Source organism: Sarcophilus harrisii, chromosome 2, assembly GCF_902635505.1.
Source record: "Sarcophilus harrisii chromosome 2, mSarHar1.11, whole genome shotgun sequence".
NCBI classification, from domain to species: Eukaryota; Metazoa; Chordata; class Mammalia; order Dasyuromorphia; family Dasyuridae; genus Sarcophilus; species Sarcophilus harrisii.
Window position 1 is genome coordinate 301,093,669 of NC_045427.1, and position 23,990 is coordinate 301,117,658.

General features: G+C 37.0%; 1 protein-coding gene across 1 annotated transcript in view; it reads right to left on the bottom strand.

Moving 5' to 3' along the window:
* Window positions 1-23,990, bottom strand: part of NRXN3 (neurexin 3) — a 2,051,432-nt gene that overhangs the window by 1,907,634 nt on the left and 119,808 nt on the right. The window contains exon 3 of the mRNA XM_031949344.1: window positions 1,923-1,940. Coding sequence (XP_031805204.1) covers window positions 1,923-1,940 — 18 coding nt within the window. The remainder of the gene's footprint in view (window positions 1-1,922; window positions 1,941-23,990) is intronic.

The window sequence follows — 23,990 nt, forward strand, 5'->3', positions numbered from 1 at the left end:
CAACTTGGGGGCAGACCCACAAGTAGGAGTCAACCAGCACATAGACAATTTAATTGTCTTTAAAATTAGCAAAATTTCAGATACTAAATTATGATTATATGAAGAAAAGTCAATAAATACGGTAACTTTTCCTTTTCCATAGGTATTATTCACCTACATACATTTTTACGCATCCTCATTAGTGTGACAGAATATATGGTATTCATAATTTCTGTAATATAAAGTTGGCGAGTTTTGTTAATGTTTCTGTTAACAAAATATTTTGAAGATATGCTTAAATTCAACTTAACTATTGACTTACTTTTATATATGTTATATATGTGTGTGTATATATATAGATATATATAGTAATTCATATTTGCACATCAAAAATTGAGACATATGCATGATCTTAAGAGAGGTATTCCTTTTGCAAAGTTTTGTCTTAAAACATTCTTTCTTTTTCTTTTTGTTTATAATTGGAACAGCAACAAAACAAATGGGGACCAATGGTTGGAGTAGTAAGTAGGTTAAAGGCTGTATTAGAGGATGGCCTGATGACCCAGTCTAACTAGGAAAAATTCAAAACCAAATGTACATGTACAATTTGAAAGAGAACTATGACTATTAAGGATACCAGATTACCTCTGCTTGATCTAATAAACAATAATCCTATTAGAAAGTATGAGATAATGAGATGCTCAATCCTTGAGAAACTTTTACTTTATGACTATGAGACAACTGAATTCAATCCCATTGTGGTGATGGGGAAGGACTGAAATGTAGCGTTTTATTTATTCTCTTTAGTTCAAATTAGTATTTTAGTAAGCTCAATTTAAAGCTAAGAAGCCCAAGAGTTTTAAATGTTCTTAAATGGTCATCTAAACCTGAGTCAGGTCCTTCTGTCCCTCCACACTCTTTTCTGCAAAAGGCAGAATAAGACACATAGATCATAGCATAAATTATCAAAAGGACAGTTTCTCATTACACAACTAGAGGCCTCTTTCCACATATATCATATTATCTACCAGTCCCAATCTTGAAATGTTAAATATAGCTAACAATCAAAAAGCAGGCATGAGAAAAATAAGACTAAGATGCTCAATAAGCTGAATGATTCATAACTGAAGAATGATTTGAAAATAAGTTCTCCAAAGCTTTACTCCTCACTTTAAAAATTTGACATTCATTAAATAGGGGCTTCCTTCAGGCTTCAGTTCAAATCCCACCTTCTATAAGTCTTTTTTCCAGTCACCTCTTCATCTCCCCCCCCCAAACCTATACTTTCTAAGATTTTCTACAATCTACTCTTTATATATCTTTTAATTTAGCTAGTTATTTGTATATTCTCTCTCCCATTAGAATGTAAACTATTTGAGGGTAGGGATTATATTCTTTCTTTGAAGTACCAGTACTAAACATAGGATCTGGCATCTAGCACTTAATCAATACTTATGTATTGGCTGAATAGAAAACTTTTTTCTTTTTTTTAAAGTTTTTTTATTCTGAATTTAGCAAATATAAAAAATCATTTCCATATATAAAGAAGAGTATGTGTGAAACCAAAATAGAACAATTAAGGGAAACAATTGTAAATAACTATATACATGAATATATTATATTTTTCTATGTATGCATATATGCACATAATTGTAATGGAGACAATATTTTGATTATTTTAAGATAAGTTATTACAAATTCAACAAGAATCCATGTTACTTAATCCACAGCTGCACTACTTACTTTACCTTGGGAAAATAATTCTCTGAAACTGTTATTTTCTTTTAATCTGTAAAATAATGAAAGTTTGGACTAGTTAACCTATAATGCTAAAAATCTGTTCTGATATCAACTCTACCCCAGGAAAAACAGATTCACACAAAACATCCATACTCAAAAGAAGGAAAGGATTCTCTCCTTTTCATTCAAACACAAAGACTCACCTGAACTTTGACTGACATCTGCTGAGGCATTTCCAAAGGGAGAGAAAGGGAGAGGAAAGAAAGGAGGGAGGGAGAAAAAAAAAGAAAGAAGAGAATTAGCAGCACACACACACACAGCAACACAATATGTACTTGCATGACTGTGAAGCTCATGCAAGACCCAAAGATTGTTTAGTTTCTCAGCAGTCAGCTCGATCTTCACCCAAAAACCACCCATGCAAGCTGAGGGTCCCAAGATCCCCTTTCACTGTGCATGTAGCAAGAAAGAGTAGCTTCACATCTGTCCGGAGAGAAGCAATCCTGGAAACAGATAGAGCTCCAGAGAGCAAAGCCAGACCTGGAATCAGCAAGAATATTGGTTAAAATATTCTCATGAGCACCACAATCACAAAACACAAATCCATTTCACCCACCAGACAGGACATTGCATATAAGTTTGAGCAAGTTTTCAGAGCAGAGAAAAAAATAAAAGTAAGGCATTCCCATTGAAAACTAGAGAAAAAGAACCACATGAATTTAAGATAAGTTGTAGGGTTATTAACCACCAGTCCTAACGGGCAGGAGAACAATCATCTTTTTAAATTCTTCATCCCCAGTCTTCCTCGTGACCATCCTTCATCACAGAAAGCAATATGGGTGAAATGAAAATTCCCATTTAATTCTTCCCACTTCCTACCATCAAGGCAAGAATCATCATTTCAAATAAAATATGGCATACACAAATAAACATAACAATAAACCCCATGTCAATTATCAAGAAGTTTATACCAAAATTTAGAGAAGTTTATCTCCCTTGATTGGCCACAGGGTGAACTGTTTATTTATTTTGCCCACAATAAGTTTTAAAGGATATCTTACTAAGTTTAGAAAGGATTATCATTAATGAAAGAAGGAAAACACTGACTAGCTCATGCTTGTCATTTAAGCTCATGGAATTTTTAAGTTGAAATTGATCTTAATGATGTGTTAGCGTCTCTTCACTTCGCAAATGGAAAAACTGATGATTTTTTAATGTTATTTGTCCCCTTAGGGTAGCTAGGTGATGCAGTGAATAGGGTGTCAGGCCTGGAGTCAGGAAAATTCATCTTCCTGAGTTCAAATTCAGTCCCATCACTTTCTAGCTGTGTGACCCTGAGCAAGTCACTTAACTGTTTGCTTCAGTTTACTCACCTGCAAAACGAGCTGGAGAAGGAATTTGCAAACCTGTCTGCTGTCTTTGCCAAGAAAACACTAAAAAGGGTCATGAAGAATCCAACATAACTGAATTCACTGTGATTAAATCAAATGAACTGGAACAAAGCAAACCAGCTTTTCTCACACACATTCGATACCCTTTGTGCCAATAATTAAAACACTTATACAAATAAATAAGATAGTGAACTGGAAAGCCTATGAATTTTTTGGCAGGAAAGTGTTATAGTAACATGAGAATTGAATGAGCCATGAAGAGTGGAAGGACTATGAAAACACACGGAATGCACTTGGAAGTCCCCATCAGTTCATTCCACAGTACATACATATATACTCCAAAGTCTCTTTCAGATTTACTTCAGAGTTAAAGTTAGGGGTGGAGTGGCAGAAGGGAGGGATAAAGATGGGGAAACAGAAGAGGTGGGAAGAGAAAACATGTTGCATAAATAACTAAACAGAGCCATTACTTGTGACTGATTGATTGCTTGAAATAGTGGTCCTTAACCTACCCCTTAATTAAACAGGATAGCAAACTATTTCCATGTGGTCAGAGAGAGCACTGTGGTAGGAATGCCTGCAATGAAAAGCAGAGAGCTAGACTAGAAAATCAGGAAGACCTGGATTCAAATCCTGATTTAAAAATCTAGGAGCTATGTAATCCTGGGCAAGTCATTTGATTTCTTTTGAGTTCAGCTGCTTTATCATAAAATTGGAATAATAATATCACACTCTTTTTTAATTGTGTGCCATTACTATCCATATTTTACAGATAAATTGGATGAAGCTTTCTTGAACAGTTACAAAATTTCAAAGTGGTGAAAAAATAATCTGATTTGCCTAAATCTCTCATGCATTTCCACCCCCATTGTCATAAAAGTGTCATCTCTGTCATTAATGGTCATCAGCAGGGCCATTTCTCTATCTTCTCTTCTTCTGCATGCTATTCATTAGGTGGGGTTATCTCAGAATCACTGAAAGTTAGATCTAAAGGAAAACTTAGAATTTGAGTCCAATCTCATTTTATAGACTAACAAAACTGATGACCAAAGAACTGAAATTGCACAAGTTAATACAGTAAATGACAGATCCAGGGACTCCAAGATGTTTGATTCTTCCATAGCCGCCTACAAACATCCATTTCTGATGAAACCACATTCCTACTCCATACCCGAGCTACCGTCCCATATCATATGAATGAACTTGGCGGTCAGAAAAAGAGTGGAAGGGATGAGGTTCTAAATCTGAAGTGTTCAGTAGGCATATCAGAATCAAACCCTCAGAGACCCCACCTGGTGAACTGTGCCTCAGGTCTGACCTATTTTTCTTGGAGAGAAAATAGAATATAGATTTAAATGCAGCAGTACTCTGGAAACTGCAGGGCAAACCTTGTGAGAAAATAAAACAGCAGGGGAAGGAAACTTGAAAATGGGATGGGGGGAAGCACAGACGTCACACTACCCAAATCAAGTTGCACTGACTTACCAATTTACCTCCCTTCTCTCATTCCCTTTTCAAAAACAAACAAACAAAAAATGTTTTTTTGGCCAATCTCTGGGGGGAAATTTATATTCCTTACATGTGGGGGATATCCCAAGAGCACACTAGGGTTTTGGTAGGACTTGTTGCTCGGTTATGTTTGATTCTTTGTGACCCTATTTGAGCTTTCTTGGCAATGATACTGAAGTGGTTTGCCATTCCTTCTCCAGCTTATTTTGCAAATGAGGAAACTGAAGCAAACAGGGTTAAGTGACTTGCCCAAAGTCACTCATCTTAGAGACTTGTCTGAGGTCACATTTGAACTCAGATTTTCCTGACTTCAGACCCAGTCCTCTAACTGCTGTAACACTTAACAGCCCCCTTTAATAGGACTAATTTGCCTCAAATTTTGTATTTTTGACCTTCCTTTGAACTAAGGTCCAAGGAAAACTTGATTATGCTGACACTTCTCCCTATGCCTCAACCTACCCAAGTTAAAAAATGGATTGGATAGGGCAGAAATTTAAAGAACTAGTATTCAAGGAACAGGATTTGATCATGTCAGAGAGATGGAAGGTGTCAAAGACATCCTGCTGAGTATCACACAGAGCCAGGGAAGAGAAACACAGAGATGAAAAGGGCAAAAACAAGCTTCTCCAATTCCCCTCTAATTCTCACCTACTTCTCTTTCCCCCAGGGGAGAGTAATGAGCAAGATGATTCCCTTTGCTTCAAGAACAAACACTAGAACATAAAGACCTCCCAGCTTCAACTTAAAGATAATTTCCATGAAAGGGCTTCCTTTCCAGTGTTCTGGGGATTTTTTCACTTTCTCTTTATGTGAACTCTTCAAATAAAAAGAGATTCGTCAGGATGCAAAAGACAGGGAAGTGCAGGCTTTTTTTCCTATACACAAGAGCCTATTTAGCATGTCCCTAAAGAGGGTCAGCCCTGGGGCCCCAGGACTGCTTCCTTTAAGGAGTCGGGATTGCAGGAGTCGGCAGCAGGGTGGTCAGTTTTATCAGGTGCATCTCAGCCTGAGGAAAGGAGAGAGTGAGAACCGGGAGGAATGAAAAAGACTGTCAGGAAAAAAGCAGACACTCCTGTCATGCCAGTGCCTATAATGTGGATATCTTTGGAGGATCTAAAAGAGTCGTAGTGATTTTAGCCAAGGGGAGTAGCATTTGATTGACAGATTGAAAGACAGGCATCCCTTCCATGATGGCTCTTGAGATGGACAGGTACCGGTGGAGACTGCTTTTCTGCAATGCCCTCTTCCCAGGTATCCCAAAGCTGACTTGCTTGGCAAATCTCACAGAATGCTATAAACACCATTATTTTTATTCTTCATCTATTTCAATATATGCCCAACTCCACCACTGGATTGTGAGCTCCATGGAGTCAGGGCGGATCTCTACCTTATTAGTTCAAAATAAGTTTAAGGAGCCAATAAGGAAAGGAGCAACTGGGTGGCACAGTAGAGAGAGCACTGGGTCTGACATCCAAAAGGCTCATCTTCCCGAGTTCACATTTGGTCTCAGGCACTAACATACCTTCTCTTACCCTAGACTTGGGGAAGAAGGGAGGATAGGTGATTAGAAGGGACAAGAGCAGGATTCTGATCCTCTATTCAACAGTATAGGGAATTCTCAGTATGGAAATTCCCTCCATTAATTTCATTTGGCAACTCATCTGCAACTTACAGTCATAACTTTGTCCGGGACAAAGGATAAGTTATAATAATAAAAATAATAATAGCTGGTAAAGTATTTGTAGCTAGAGTTTATGAGGGTCAATAATAATAGCTATCATATATATAATGCTTTACGGTCTGCAAAGTACTTTATAAATATTATCTCATTTCATCCTCACAACAAATCTGAGAGATAGGTGTTTTTATTATCCTTATTTTATAGGTGAGAAAACCAAAGCAAGTGATTTGTCCGGAGATACACCGATTGTAAATGGTCTGAGGCTAGATTTAAATTGAGATCTTCCTAACTCCAAGTCCAAAACACCACCTAATTACAAATTGAAATGTCTTGCCCAATGTTGAATAATTAGTAGAAACAGAACTTAAAGACACCTTTCTGAAGTCAAGGTTGGACCCCAGTCATGGTACCTTGCTTTGTACTTAAAAAACAATAAATTTTTGTCACTATTGAAAGATTGGGGAAAGCTAAGATTTTCAGGATCTTCATAATGGTAAAACTTTTCAGGGCCACAGAAAGGTTGAACTCTTGCCCAAAAGGGGGGATGGGGAAGACTAGGCTAATTAACTAGCCAAGCACTGCCTTAAAATTTAATTGGTGTTCCACCTGAACTCAGGAAAGGGTAGAATATAAACTTTCTGAATGTAGAGGGGCTCCTAAAAACCATTTTTGTATTACCAATGACTAACACAATGCCTGGCACCTAGTAAGTGCTTAATGAATATTTGTGGAAGGAATGAAGGAGGGGAGGAAGGCGAAATGAATGAAGGAAAAAATATTCAAAGGAGGCAGAATGACCCCCGAGGCAGAGATATGGCTGTGCCTCATTGGAAAATAAGAAAACAAAACAAAACTAGCCTGACCTAAATAAGAGCACTCTCCATCATCTGTTGAGACAGGAAAGGATTGGGTTATGTCAAAGGAAACAAATTACTAGATAACTTTATTCCAAAAGCATATTTCCCCATATGTTTCCATTCTTCCAATTCCTGGGCATCCTGATCACTAGGCTATTTTATCTATGTGATTTTCCTTCAGGGTCAAAAAACATAGCCCCTTCCCCAAATTCTTTATGTCAATAGGAACAATTGTTTCTATACTGATGACAAGTACTACCTCGATATTATAAGAAGAAACATTTATAGCCATTCTCCCTAGGGGATAAAGGAGAAGCTATAAGGGGCACTTTGTGCTCAATCTAAGCTAAACTTGGGTCCAATATAAGGGTATTTGGGCTTAAACCCTTTCACTGATAGAATATCCATGCTGTAAGTAGGAGGTGTCTTAAGCACACTTAAGCTAAGGGAACGATCTTAGGATCATATTTAGAATTAAAACACACCTTAAAGGTTATAACATTTAACACTCTCATTTTAGAATGGTAGAAGCTAAGATCTATAGAGTTAAATGATTTTTCCAAGTACTTACACATATTAGAGCCAAGGATTCAAACCCCAGATTTGACATCAGACCCAACATTCTTTCTACTGCAACACATTGGTAGTGAAAGAAGTGGCTCAATCACCTGATATGACATCAAAAGTAATGAGGTTCCATGCCCTTTTTCTTTCTAGTACAGAAGAACAACTCAGTACAAAAAGGAGTCTGGAAGGGATTTACTCTAGGAGAAAGGTTCTTAATCTGGGATCCAAGAGTCTGTGGATAGATTTCAGAGAGTTCATGAATTTACTGGGAAAAACAAGCAAAAAAAAAAAATGACATCTTAATTTTCACTAACTTTTGATTTCCTTTGTAATCCAATGCATTTTATTTTATTCATTTAAAAACATTATTCTAAGAAGGAGCCCATAGAGTTCAATATATTGTCGAAAGGATCCATGACAAAAGAAAAAAAACATGACAAGTCCTGTTCTAGAAGGTGACTAAAAGCACAGCCATCCTACTTTGACCTCCACCAATTTGAACAAAGGCATTTTGAGTAAAAGTCCACAAATCTCAATTTCAGAATATAAGAATCTTTCATCTTTGAAATCCCCTTTCTCCACTGGAATAGCATCTGTTGTTCTTCAAGGTAGAGGGGTGATTAATGTGTAATCAAAACAAAACAATCCAAGAGAATGAATGTTGTCAGCTTTCTTAATGGTAAATTTCTTTTGGTAAAAAGCTCTAGACACTGTGCTTTTAAAAACTGCTATAGGATAGGGATGAGGGAAGGTGAGAAGAGGACTTAAGTGTGATTTCAAAAGTTCTATTTCAGAATGTTCCAACCAGGAAGAAGGAGTATTTATTTTTAGATGTTTTTATTTAATTCATTTTTTCAAACATTTATTAAGTTCCTACTAGGATCAAGGTACAGTAATTTGGGAAAAATTTTTCAGGTTTCTTTAAACCTTCAAATCTTTTCATCATTTTTATTCCCAATAATGGATCCTGCTTTCTGATGGCACTAGGGTTAGTTCAAAATAAGTTTAAGAAGCCAATAAAGTAAAGGGACAGCTAGGTGGCTCAGTGGAGAAAGTGCTGGGTCTGACATCCAAAAGGCTCATCTTTCTGAGTGCAAATTTGGTCCCAGACACTAAGCTGTGTGACCCAAAGCAAGTCATTTAACCCTGTTTGCCTCAGCTTCCTCATCTGTAAAATGAGCTGGAGATGGAAATGGCAAACCACTCTAGTATTTCTGCCAAGAAAATCCCAAATTGGAATATGGAGATTCAGATGAAATGACAGAACAGCAACAAAACTCCTTATCTCATTTAATCTTCACAACAATACTGAGAGGCAGGTGTTTTTATTAATCCCTTTTACAATTGAAAAAACTGAGACCGACAGAAATAAAGTGACTTACCCAGATTCTCATACCTAATGTTTGAGATCAAATTCAAACTCAGGCCTTTGTGATTCATGGCCTAACACTCTGTACTACCCAGCTCCCTATTTTCTCACTATTTTCCCTTTCTTAGTTATCTCCTCAGTTCCCATGGTTGCAATTATAGTCTCTGTACAGATGATTCCCAGATCTATATATCCAGTCCTCAGTTCTAATTTTGAACATATTTACCTAGTTAATGTGTCCCACACAGATGTCATAGTCATTCTCCCTAACTCCACCCCTCTTCTTTATTTTCTTATGTTTGTCAAGGTCCCCATTAGTCATGCAGTTATTCATTTTTTAAATCTTGGAGTCATCCTCTCACACTAACTGGACTTTCCTTTACTGGACAACACATCAATTTCTCTTCAAAACCTCTTTCATAATCCTCTTCCCTTCACTCCCACCACACCAAAACTCCTAGATTAGGACTTTATTGTTGTTCAGTCACTGCTTCTTCACTATTGGGTTTGTTTGTAGTTTTTGTTTGGATTTGGGTTTTTGTTTTTGTTTTTGTTTTTAAGATACTGGAATATTTTGCTAGCTCCTTCTCCTTTTACAGATGTGGAAATAGGATTAAGGTACTTGCCCAGAATTACACAGCTAATAAGTGTCTGAGGCCATATTTGAACTCAGGTATTCCTAACTTTAGACTTGTTGCTCTATCCACTGTGTCACCTAGGCTTTTATTACTTCTCATGTAGACAACATAAATATTTTTAATCCCCCAATTGACTTCCTTTAACCAGACTCTCCCCTCTCCACACAATTCCCAAACTGATGTTCCTAAAGCACACTTGACTACAATACTCTTCTACTCAAGAAGCTTTAGTGAGTCCCCCTTGCTTTTGGATTAAAATGTAAATTCTTTTTTTGGCACTTAAAACCTTTTTCTATCAGGGTCTAGCCCATCTTTGCAGGATAATCACATATTAATCACCTTAATACAGTTTCCAGCTAAAAATGTCTGCTTTGAGTTTCTGTGTTCAAAGTTACATCTCCCACCTTTGCACAGATCATCTCCCATACCTAGAATGCTCCCCTTCCTTAACTATATTTCATGAAAGTCCACCTCCCTTTATTGTTACTGTTGTTTAGTTGTTTTCAGTTTTATTCAACTCTTTGGGACCTGTTCTGGGGTTTTCTTGGCAAAGACACTGTAATGGCTTGTCATTTCCTTTTCCAGACTACTTTACAGATGAAGAATATAAGCAAACAGGGTTAAAGTGACTAGCCTATGATCACATAGCTAGTAAATATCTGAGGTCACATTGGAACTCAGATGTTCCTGACTCCCAGCCTAGGACTTCCATCCACTGCTCTACCTACTCACCCAAGTTCATTTTCAAGGTTCAGAAAAAGTGTTGCATCCCCCAAGACTTTTTATGATTCTCCCAATTATCAGTGTCCCACTTCAATCATGTATTTTTATATAGTCAATATCTATGAATGTGTTGAATCCTGCTAAGAGAATATAAGCTCCCTGGGAGTCTGGACTAAATCACTTTTTTGGCTTCCCACTGTTTAGTACAATACCTAGCATATAATAGATCCTTAATAAATAAGTATCACATACTGTATGAGGATGTATTCTGATGGAAGTGGATTTCTTCAACAAAGACAAGATCTAACAGTTTCAATTGATCAAGGATGGACAGAAGCAGCTACACCCAAAGAAAGAACACTAGGAAATGAATGTAAACTGCTTGCATTTTTGTTCTTCTTCCCAGGTTATTTATACCTTCTAAATCCAATTCTCCCTGAGCAACAAGAAAACTGTTCGGTTCTGCACACATATATTGTATCCAAGATCTACTGTAATCTATTTAACATGTATAGGACTGCTTGCCATCTTTGGGGAGAGGGTGGAGGGAGGGAGGGGAAAAATCGGAACAGAAGTGAGTGCAAGGGATAATGTTGTAAAAAATTACCCTGGCATAGGTTCTGTCAATAAAAAGTTATTTAATAAAAAAAAAAAAAAGATAAAATCAAAAAATAAATAAATAAGTATCACAATAAGTGACAATGAACATAGAAAGGGAAAATAAACAATACTTGCTTCTGAGCCTCCTCCTTCTATCCCTCCCTTTAGCTATGTTCCTAATAAACTATAGGGGAACAGAATTTATTGATTAAACAGATAAAGAGGAAAGAAGACCTACATACAATGGTGTCTCTGCTCTAATCTATTTGCTTTCAAACTAATAAAAATCTCCCAGTAATCAGGAAAAATATATCTAGAAAAGGAAAGAGACTGGAATACCTGGACCATAGGTTCATACACATACACACACAAATTCTATTAAATGACTATTCCCAGCCATAGTGAAGACTGCTATTTGGATTGCTTGGGGCAAGAAGAACAAAACAAAGGATGGGAAAATAAGATATGAGATCTGAATTCCCTCCCCTCCCCCAACTGGGCTGTTGACCTAATTTTCCAAAGACATTTTTTTCTCTTTTGGTCAAGCTTGTCTGCAAATCACAACACCCAACAAGGTTTAGGGAACAAACATGTAGGCAGCTAGGAAGCTTTGTCACTACCCCCAATGTCATTTCTTTTGGAAGAACAGATGGGAATGAGATTTGCAGACCCTGATGAGATAGGAAAATTTGAGGGGGTAGAATATGAGGAATAAACCATTCTTTCCAGATTATCTTAATTCCAAATGTTTTCTCTGATATTTCTTCCTCCACATTTCTAATATACTCAATGATTTTCCTGATTCAGAAAGATCACAAAGGAACTTTAAAAAAATGGGAAATTTGCTCTCTTTATCTATGCTTATATGATACAAGGATTCTACATTTTTTTTTTCTTTTTTCCCAGTTGGTGTAAGACTGTGGGAGAAAAAAATAAATGCATGATAATTTTTAAAAATCAGAAATTATTTCTTAAGAAAGAAACAACAGGCAGGTATAGCACCTGATGGGGGAAAAGGCAGGAGCAAAAAATAACATGATGGCAAGAAGTTTTTTGTTTTTTGTTTTTCAGGTGAAAGATGCCACAGAATCTTCTTTTCATATTGTTCTGTCATTTTTCAATTGTATCTGACTCTTTGTGACCACTTTGGGGTGGGAGGGGTTTCCATTACCTTTTCCAGCTCCTTTTATAAATGAGAAAATTGAGGCAAAGTGAATTAAATGATTTGCAGTGGGTCAATGCAACTAGGAAGGGTCTGAGATCAGATTGGAACTTAGGTATTCCTGACTCCAGAACCAGAGCCCTATCCACTGTTCCAATTACCTGACAAAAATCTTGCCCAAGCTTTCAAAGTTGTATTTTTCACAGGAAACAAATATTTTTCTTAGGAGATTAAAAGTAAGGAGAAAAAAACAAGAGACAAGATGAACTTAAGTTTCCATAAGTAATAATAAATACAGAAAGAGAAGTGAAACAATATTCCTCTGGATCCCCCTTCTTTTGCAATAGCCAGCTTGCATTTATACAGAGAAGTTTAATTATGTCTGAGTACCTTCATTAAAAAGAAAATCTAAAAAACCTTAAGTATATCAATAGACAGCATGACATAGTAGAAAGCATTGGGGAACAAGAGACCTGTGCTCTAGTACCAAACTCTGCCACTTTTTGTCAAATCACTGTATCTCTCTGAGATTTCCTCATTTATAAAATTAGGGGCTTGCACCAGATGATCTTCAGCATCTCTCCCAGCTTTTCATGGTTTCTCAGGTATTCCTGCTTTTAGATGTACTGAAATCATTGAATCAAAGTCTCAAAATATATGCCCATAAGGCAATATCCTTATTGTACATGAGACATTGCCTTTGTCTATTCAGATGTTGGCAGAAACTGTCAAACAAGCAGATAAAAGTAGAGATGTGAAGTATCAGTCTTTATTAGACAATGTTAATCCAAAGGATCGGGAGAGAATGGGGATCACCTGTAAAAATACACAACCACCGAAATGTCAAACTAATCTTCTGGTAGAAGCTGAGATAGGGTACAAATGAAGTCTCTGGTGAAATGGAGACAAGAAAAGGGCAATGATGGTTGGCGGAGGGGCATCAGTTTGAAGCTTGTTCTGAAGCTAGTCTATATTCTGACTGTCACATAGAGCTTGGTGCATATCAGGTCCATGGCTTTAATCCTTATATGGGTTTCTTGCTGTAGCTTTGTTCCATAAATAATTCCAACTCTCCAGGTTAATCTTTTTCCAAACAAGTGCCAGTGGTAATATTGATTCATTACTGTAACCCATCACTAAACTCATACTGAAGTGGAAGAATTTAAGCACATGACTCAATGACAGTATATACTACACAGCCTATTATTAAGGGGATAGGGATTAACTGGGTGCTCAGTGAAGGGCTAGCAAATTTTTAAAAAATAAAAATAAAAACAACAGTTCAGCCTAAGCTCCATGGCTGGTGGGCATAGAAATCCTGATCCAATCAAATTTGTTTAGTTGCACAGGATGGGCAAGCAAGGATGGGTTTTGCTTTATTGGAGGGGATCTCCACATTGATGAGACTGTACATTGAAGCATTTGAATACTTTATTCTAGCAGCACAACTTGGCTTTCTACCCTATTAAGAAAGCATAATTTGAATGAAAGCATTACTATCCTTAAACTCATGTCCTAAGGTTCAGAAAGTATAAGGAAGTAAAGAACTTTGTTGTCCTTTCGGTCACAACTTAATCTAGAGTAGAAAAAAGGCACAGGATGAGTTGCCTGAGTTAAAACCACCCAGATTAGCAAAAAGGAAAACAAACAATTCACTGATTCTTCCAGTCTCTTTTGCTGGCTCTTCATCTAGACTAGGCTTACTAACCTTGGGTATCCTATACCAGGGCTTTTTAAACTTTTTCCATTTGTGACCCCTTTTTGCAAATTTTTATGTGATTCCAGACACATAAACATATAAAATAGATACACAAATAAAACATTTACTGATAATAAATCATAGTTTTGCAACCCTCACATCCAGTTATGAAAACTCATACTGAGTCATGACCTACAGTTTAAGAAGCTAGGTCCTATAGCTCTCTATCCTGAATTCTATTCTTTTCTCCCTCTGGACTATTTCACTGGCTAGTTTTATCAGCCTCCATTTGATCATTTAGGATCTCCATGCAAATGATTCTCAATCTTTTTAGCCAATCATAATCAGCCTCCTCCCTCTAACTGCTTCTTAGACATCTTCAACTTGAGGGCCAGGACATAGGCATCTTAAATGCAACATGTCCAAAGCTGAACTCGTTATCTTTCCCGACAAACTCTCCCCTTTTCCTAACTTAGAGGCAGCTAAGTGCTCAGTAGATAAACTATTGGGCTTGGAGTCAGGAAGACTTAAGTTTAAATCTAGCCTTAGAAACTTCCTTGTTGGGCAAGTCATAACCTCTGTTTGCCTATGGATCACTGCCTTGTAAAAAACAAACAAACAAACAAAAACACAAAGTGATTCACTAGAGAAGAAAATTGCAAACCACTCTAGTATCTCTGTCAAGAAAACGCCATTGACAGAGGTCCATAGTATCAAGAAGAGTCAAACATATTTAAGAACAAACTTTCTAACTTCCCTATTATGTCAAGGACGCCATTATCCTCTCAGTCACCTAGGCTCAAAACTTGGGTATCATCCTTGATCCTCATCCTACCATACTCCATGTCCAATTTGTTGCCAAATCCAGTCAATTCTACTTGGGGGAGGAGGAGGAGAAGCAAAGAAGCGTTATATACCTCTGTTCTCCTCTGGCATGGTCATCTCTTTAATACAGGCTTCTCAGCACATGGTGCTTGAATTATTGCACTGGTTTGCTGCTCGGTCTTCCTAACTGTCTTTTCCCACTCCACTCCATCATCCAATTAGCTTTCAAAATGATCTTACTAAAAATCTGACCTTTGGATCTATGGATCATGTCACTATATATGCTATTCAATCAAGTGGCCTGTTGCTTCCAATCTCAAATATAATAATCTCTGTTTGGCTCTTAAAATCTTTCATGATCTACTCCCCTACTGCCTTTCCAAGTTTCTGATACTCTAGTCCTGAATATGTACTCCATGATACACTCTTCTTGCTGTTCTTCAGTAACGACACACTTCCTACCCCCTGAAATTCTGTTTTCATCGGCTCTCCTTCATGCTTACCATTCTCTTCCACCAAGTTTCCCTGATTTCCTACAAGTCTCACCTAGAAATCTCATTTTCTTTTTTGTTGTTACTGTTGGTTTAATTTTTTTTATTGTTTTCTTTTTTCCTGATAATACATGTACATTCATTTCAAAAATATACATTTATTTATGAATCATGTTAGGACATGATTCATAAAGTAATGTATACTAAAAATACACTAGAAAAAAAAGAACTTATGAGACAGGATATATCTCACCAATATTTTTATGTATTTTGTTCTATCTGCTGTTTTAAGAAGGAAAAAGAATTTTGTATATTCTGGGATGAGAAAGTGAATATGTTTGCTGTCCTCCCTAAGTTAAAGGGCCCCCCTGATTATGTCAGAACCCACCCCCCCAAAAAAATGCATCATCTTCATTTCTGAAAATGAAAATCAGAACAAGAGGGAAAAACCATGAGAGAAAATAAAACAGAAGAAAAAGACAAAAAAGTGAATGTGGCATGTATTGTTTTACATTCATTCTCCATGGTTCTCTCTCTAAAGGCAGATGGCATTATCTATCCAAAGTTTATTGGGATTGCCTTAGCTCACTGAACCACTGAGAAGAACCAAGTTTTTCATAATTGATCATTGCTAAAGCCTCACTTTCTACAGCAAGCTTTTACTGACCCCCCTAGATCTTATTCCCTTCTCTCTAAAAATTATCTCCAATTTATCATGTGGTCAGGGCTATTTTTTATCTTTTTTGTACCCAAATGCTTAGCACAGTGTCTGATAGAACCCAAATGCCTCATACATGCTTGTTGAGTTGTCTAACTCTCCTCCCCAAGACAATTTTAAAATCAGAAAAATCTATTCACTTCCTGGAATGGGGGAAGATGTTACCTCCTACAAAAATACTGAGTTTGATTTGTTTGGGGAAAGGAGGTGGCAGACCTATGACCTTTCACTGTTACAAAGAATTCCTTTTAAAGAATTCCCTTCTAAAGAAAGCAAATCTTCCACTTAATTTTAGAGAATTGGTAGGGGCACTGAGGGTTGAGTGATTTGCCTAGTGCCAGTCAATGTTCCAAAGACAGGACTTGAACCCACGTTTTCTTTGTTCTCTATTCACTATTCCATGATGTCTCCCAATATTTTTTCAGTTACTCACAACAGAAAAGTATCACTCAGGTGAAAACACTGAAATCCTTGTGAAGTCATAGCCAGAAAATGAAGATAAAGGGGAGGGAATAAGAATTTATTAAGTACCATGTGTCAAGCACTGTACTAAGTACTTTCCAAATATTATTTTATTTGATCTCATTTTACAGGTGAGGAAATTGAGGCAGGCTTGCACTGGGCCACATGGTTAGAAAATGTCTGAAGCTAGCTTTGAATTCAGGTCTTCCTGCCTTTAGCACTTTAACCAGTGCTCCACTTAGTTGCCTCGTAATAACATAAGAAAAGAAATCAAGGAACTAGAGTCTAAGTAAAGACTCTTGCTGTGGAAAGAGCAGCTGATTGTGGGCCTGGGCATCTCTATTGTAGCCCTAACTATGGCTCTTTCATGTCTTGTGTGACTATGACAGGGTACTTCACCTCTGTTCATTTTCTTTATTTGTAAAATGCAAGAGGGAGAAAAAGTAGCTGTCTGAGATCTCTCCAACCTTTAAAGTCCTATGATTCTATTTAACTCCCAATTCAGGTGCTAAACTTTGTATTACTGAGATAGCCAACATCACTGTAAATTTGTTAACCTCTGAACTTTGAGACAAGGAGCCTCCTTGTACTTTCTCCAGTTTGTCCTAAACCTCCAAAATTCATGAGTCTGAAAAACAAAGTATGAATTCTGATAACACCCCTCCCAGCCTTGTGGTCTCAATGATGTCCCACAGAATCACAGAAATAGACTGCAAAAGTGAATTTAGTGTTACTGTGGGGGGGTAGGAGATTGGGAGGGGTAGTCTTAAATATTTCTGTATTTTTTTCTTTTATTTATTTATTGTTACCTTTTGAATTCTGAGTTGTCTCCCTCTTTCCCTCTCTTGCATTCGAGAAGGTCAACATTTGATAGATACATAGACAGACAGACAGATGGAACCCTGTATACATATTTCCATATATAAGTTCTTTCTTTTGGAGGTTATTCCCGTGTTTTTAAATGGCAAATGGATACAATTCAAAAGGATGCAATATAAGTGACTATGTGTGGGTGCTCTCAGGTATATTAGCCTGCTGCTAGGTGAGACAGTTCATTTCCCTCAAAATGACTTGTTCCTATCATATCCCAGCTGGATACTGAGACACCAATTTTTCCTGATAAAGATGTAGAAAGGAGTTCCCACTGTTCCTTCTATTCCTCCCCCTTCCTGCTTTCACTAACTTATGCTGGGTAAGCAACTTCAGAGCGTTCAACGGCAATGTGAAACATACAACACAGCTGGGGGAAAATTCCTCCCTGTGTCCTGAAATTCCTGGAAAACTGTGACCATGCAGCAGGTGCTCAGAGAGCAAACACTCCTTCCCCCACTGCACTTCCTGCTATCATAAAGTGAAGAGGAAAATGGAGAGCAGTGGACCAGAGTGCTGATTTCTTCAAGGGTGTTTTTTCTTTCCAAACACTGTCCCGTGGCAGAAACTTTAAAAACCAGGAATCACTAACATTTCCTTTGTACTCTCTTTCACAATCAAATGAACCTATCCTACTCCCTTTCTTCTATTTGAAACACTGACTTCCCTAGTTATTTCATTTGCAAAATAGTCTCCTACTTCTGCCCCACCCCCAGCAGGGTCAAACCTTATAGCCCTCCCTTATCATCAGACTACCTATCATATTTCAGCATGCAGTAGTTTAACCGGGAAACAGTTGTTAGGGATTAGAGATTTGAGCCTCAGGGTCATAGTAATTTGTCTAAAGTCAATGAAGACAATTCAGTTCTGAGAGCTTTAGGTTCCCAGCACTCTGGACAGAATCTAGCACATGGTAGGTGCTTAATAAAGGATTGTTGATTTATCTGTATAATAAGGGTTTGAGTCTTTAGTGACCTAATAATTTTATTAAGCTAAATCCAACGTTTTTAATTCCAATCATCTTTAGAAAAATCGATCTTTTTCATTTTAAGAGAATTTCTCCCTCTCCTGAACATTCATATTTTGTACTTCTGATGATACATCACATTTTAACATGTACTATAAGCATGTATATAGTCTCTTTCTACTAGATGGTAACCTGCAAAAAGCAATTAATAGGTCTTATTTTTCTCTGTATCCCTTATAGGAATACAATCCCTTATGAAAAAGCTGAATTCAGACGAATGAATATTGTAATAAAATTTAATTGAGACTAATTATGTGAATGACGATCACACTGAAAGATCTTTTAAAATTTAAATTAGAAACTTTAAAACACATTTTTAGTAATAGAAAATTTATCTTAACTCAAACTAGACAACCCTAATTCCAGTTAATTCATTTATCCATTCATGGTCCAAGTGGAGAATTTGAAGGGAACTTAAGGGAATGCATAAGATACTTTTAAATGAGCATAACAATTGCTTGTATATAAATAACCCCTTTTATGCATTTCAGAATAGTAGATCATAGTAAATAAACTTTGTTCTCTTGTTTTAAACACTCACCTACTAAACGTGTTTACACAATTAATTTACAAGGTGAGAAAAGTTTCCTCATCAACTGAAATTATGAATGGACAGAATCTCTGAAGGAGCAAGATTTTCCTATATTGCCTATGCCTAAATTGCTGGAACTTATAAAAAAAAAAATCTTTACAGAGCCAGGTCAAAACGGAACACAGGAATGGAATTTGGTTTTCATATTGCTATATTCGATTTACAAAGCCAGGAAGTTGAATTAAAACCACAACTACCAAATATACTGAAAAACAACCTCCATATAAAGAGGACAAACTATACTGGTTCCAAGAGAGTAAAGCATTATTAAGTGAAGCCAATAGCAAAGGGGTCAATTGTGAGAAGCAGATGGGTATGGAGGATTAAATAGTGTAATTGGAGCCAGAAAGACCTGAGTTTGAATGCTGTTTCAGATATTCCTTGTCAAGTAACTCTTGGTATGTTATTTAAATTCATTGGGTCTGTTTCCTTATTTGCAAAAATGAGATGAATTCAGTGTCCCCAAAGGTCCCTTCCAGCTCTAAAACTATGATCTTTTATTTAAAAAAAGAAAATGAAGGCTAACTAGGGTTATGAAAGCTATTATCTAAAAGAAAAATATTGCCTCTAGAAAAGGAACTGAGCTTCACAAGTCAGGAAAGAAGAGTCAGAGTTGGAAGAGACCTCAAAGATGATTTAAACCCTTCAACATCCCCAGCCTGTAATATTTCTATTGATAGTTTGTTACTTTGTAAGGTAGCTAAGCTAGTTTCCCATACTGGGTAGCTCTAATTTGTATGTGTCATTCTTCATGGTGAACTGAAACTTGGTTGCTTAAATTTTCCCATCAATCCTTGTTATGTCGTTCCAAGCAACAGAAAATTCATTTTCTACTTCTTTTTACAGACAGATCTTTAGATAACTGAGTGCAACTATGACCCCTGCCCACCAACCAACCCTCTCTGCTCTTTTCCAGGGACTCACTATGAACTAACAGTGATGAGATAGTGGGTCCCTGGGGTTGCTGGTAAAGTGGGAGGAGGGGAGAGATCAGTTCAACTTATAGTCCCATCCTTGGTAGAGGTTGTGGGTAGCCCCATTTTGCTGTGTCCAATCAGAAATCCAAATTCTGTCAAACACTGAGGTTAGATTTTCCCCTATAAATCTGTCTATGACCCACGCCATCTTTGCTAGACCACTTTTGGGTTAGCCCACTGCCAAGTTCTATCTCATGGTGTCTTTTTCCTCACCCTTCCCTCATACCTCCTGATGTCTTTCTCTTTCTTATAGCTAACTAACTCTTTTGGGGTACTAAACTCCTTTATGGATCTAGCCTACCAGTCAATGAAATATTCCCACTTCATGGTATATTCCCTTTCTCCTAATTAATTGTGAGTTCCCCCTTGGGGACTTGTCTTTTGAATTGTTAATTATTATATGCTCTCAAATTTTATTTCATATTTACCATTCCTGGTGTCTATTGTATGTCTTCATTTTGTCTGTAACCTCTTCTCCTAAATTCTCCTAAATTTATTATATGACCAAACCAATTATATGACATTATTTGATGACTCCATGAATCACTTCATTTGGTGCTGAACCTCAAACACATCAACTGGGAATTTCAATCTCAACAGAACTTGGTCTCTTCTAACACAAGTTGCAACCTTTAATTCATACAGAGGACTGGGTATTCGAAGATAGTAGTATTAATACTAGAACTTATTATACTAATGGAGTTGTTCAATCACATTTGATGCTTCATGACTCCATGGACCAGAACCCTCCATTACTATCCTTGGGGTTTTCCTGGCAAAGATATTGGAGAGGTTTGCCATTTCTTCTCTAGTATATTAAGACAAACAGAAGTGATTTGTCCAGGGTCACACAGCTGCTAAATGTCTAAGACTGGTTTTGAACTAATTTTCTTGACTCCAGGTCCAGCATTCTATCCTCTGAGTCACTTAGTTGTCTCACTAGTAATAGTATTAGTAGTAATATTCATCCTTTACATAGTGCTTTAAGTTTTACTAAGAGCTATTACAAATATTTCACATTTGATCCTCACAATAACTCTGGGAGGTAGGAGTTGTTATCCTTATTATGCAGATGAGGAAACTGTGGCAAACAGAAGTGATTTGTCCAAAATTATACAGTGAATAAGTGATTGGAACTGGATTTGAACCCAGGTCTTCCTTAACTCCAGATCCACTGTTCTATCAAGTCACTTAAGGGCTAAAAAGAATACTTTGTTTCCACCTAGATTAAGTAGTTGGGGTCCTGGTTCCCAATTCGGAATATATGTGCATATATTGGGATACCGAATAACAATTACAATTATATCATTTTATGTATCTCAGTGAAAAGTCTCTACCAAAAGGTAAAATCTGCTTTCAAGGTATACCAGGATCTATGCCTCCAGTGTGATTCTGGGTAGGTACCCTTCAAAATTAAAAAAAAAGAAAAATGACATCCTTAGTGGACTGATTTCAAGTACGTGGCACATATCTATTTAGTGGTTTACACATCCACATGTGTATATGGATGATATATGTAAAGTACATTACAAACCTTAAATTGATATATAAATGCAAGCTATTATTAAAACTATATAAACCCATTCCCTATTTATATACATGCCTTAATTAAGGACCCAGAAAAAGAATACTCCCTTGGGTTTTCAATCTTATGACTCTTGATGAGTGTCTCCTCGCACGTATTCCAGAAACATGAATCGTGAGACCCGAGCAAGTAGAACATGCATTAAGACTGCGAAAGCTGATAGGAGCCAAGAGACACATTAAAATGTAGCCACTAGTTATATATTCTACACATACAAAATAGCCAACAATCTCCATTAAGGCAACATTGAAAACTGAAGAGTCAGGAAATGCAAACATTGAGGTTCCAGCAGCAACTAAAATGCAGAACGCAGCTGCTCTTTCTGCCTTAGCAACAATTTGTGCATTATTGTTTGTGGTGTTAACTTCCATTCTTTCTCTTCCCCCGCAAAAATAAAAAAAAAAAAAAATTTAAAAAATTGCTGCTTACAGTTCAGTAAGGTAATGCCTGTCATTGAGACCACAGCTTAGAAGCTAGTGACCATTTAACAAGTTTCAATGCTAGGACTAAAATGAAAGTGAAATTCTAAAGAACTAGGTGGGGGAAAATTCACTTTGTTTCCAGTAGCCTCAGGGAAATGAGTAAAGAAGTATATAGATGGGGTGCTATAGGTATTTCACTCGGGGTTCTTGGCAGAATTATAGAAATTGCCACTTCCCCAAAAAACTAACCTCCCCCCTCAAATGTCTTCCAGCCCTACCCCTAGCTTAGGATCAGTATGATCTGAGTTCAAATATAGTCTCAGATGCTCATCAGATTCCTCATCTATATCAATGGGATAATAATAGCACCTACCTGTACGGATAAAATAAGATCAGATTGGTAAAGTGTTTTGCAAGCCTTTAAAGTGTCACATGCTTCCTAGTTGAATGACTCTGGTCAAGACACTTAATCTTATTGGCTCAATTTCCTCAACCATAAAATGGGGATGATAATATTTCTTTCCTAGAGTTGTGAGGATCAAAAGAGATAATATTTATTTTTCTAAAAAACCCACTTTCATAGTGCCTGCCACACAGATTACAAATACATACACACATATATACACACATTCCCTTCTTTCTCCCCCTTTCTTCTTCTAGCAGGGCAAAAAGGGTTAGAATACCAAAGGACCAGAAGTTAAGGAAGTGAAGGTGGAATAGATAATTTCTAGGGCCCCTTCCTAAATCGATGACCCAAAAAACCAGACCTCGATCCTTTCTTATTCTGGCTCCAAACTACCATAGATTTCTTCAAAGACCATGATCCTCCAAGAATTTTTCTCAAAAGTCTCAATGACTTCAACATTGACTCTTCCTCCCTTCTCAAGTCCAAACATCCTATGATTTGCCATAGAGGGCTATGTCCCTTTTTGAAAAGGAAGAGAGCCCAAAAGGAATAAAAAGAAAGTAATGAATGTCGTCCAACTTTCTGACCTCTCTGTATTCCTTCCTCCACCTTGGGGTCATAGACAAGCATCCTCATTTTTGTTTTTTGATCTTCTTGTAAGATTTGTACCTTTCTCCCTAAAAAAAAGCAATTTATTAAGTAAATAAACTATATATATTCTCTCTCCATGTTTTTATATTCTCCAAGGAATGAAAGCAATGCTTATCTACAGGAGAAGTTATTGAATTTCACTAAAAATATCATTGATCTATGAAATGTACTGCCAATCTTCCTTTCCTTCCTTTTCTAGGCATTCAGGACTAGAGACTGCTGCAAGTCCCTAAGGAGTTTTTCCAATACCACATAATAATCCCTTTAGGAAACTAAGAAAGTAGCCCCAGAGGAAGCAAACTACTGACTCCAGACTGAAATTCAGACTGTAGATTCAGGATAGGAACCATAGGTATGTCCAGCGGGGAAAGAAGAAACTAGCTGTACTGAATAATTTGAAAAATTCTTCTCATATCATTTCAAATCAGTTGGTCAATAAGCATTTATTTAAGAACTTAAAATGTGCCAAGCACTGTATTGGAAGAAATAGAAAAACAAAAATGAGAATAGTCCCTGTCTTCAAGAAATATATATTGGGGAAGAGAATAATAGATATGTCAATTCAATGTTTTGCTATTTCCTAGTCATTTTCAACTCTTTGTGACCCCATTTAGAGTTTTCTGTCAAAGTTACTGGAATGGTTTGCCATTTCCTTTTCCAGCTCATTTTCCAGATAAGGAAATAGAGGCAAACAGGGTTAAATAACTTGTTCAGAGTCCCACAGTTAGGAAGTATGTGAGAGAAGATTTGAACTCAAGATGAGTCCTCCAGACTTTAGGCCCAGTGCTCTATGCACTAAATCATCTAGCTGCCCTAAATGAAAAGTAAGGACAAGATAAATGAAATCATTTCAGGGGAATCCTAGTTGCTAAGGAAAATTAGGAAACATCTAAGATAATACTTCCATTGTACTTTAATCAAATTTTCAAAGAGGAAGAGGTAAAGTACATTTCAAGCATTGGGGATAGTTTGTACAAAAGCATAGTGGTGGGAAATGGAGTTCTGTGTAAACAAAGCAGCAAACAAAACCATTTGGCTAGAACCTAGAG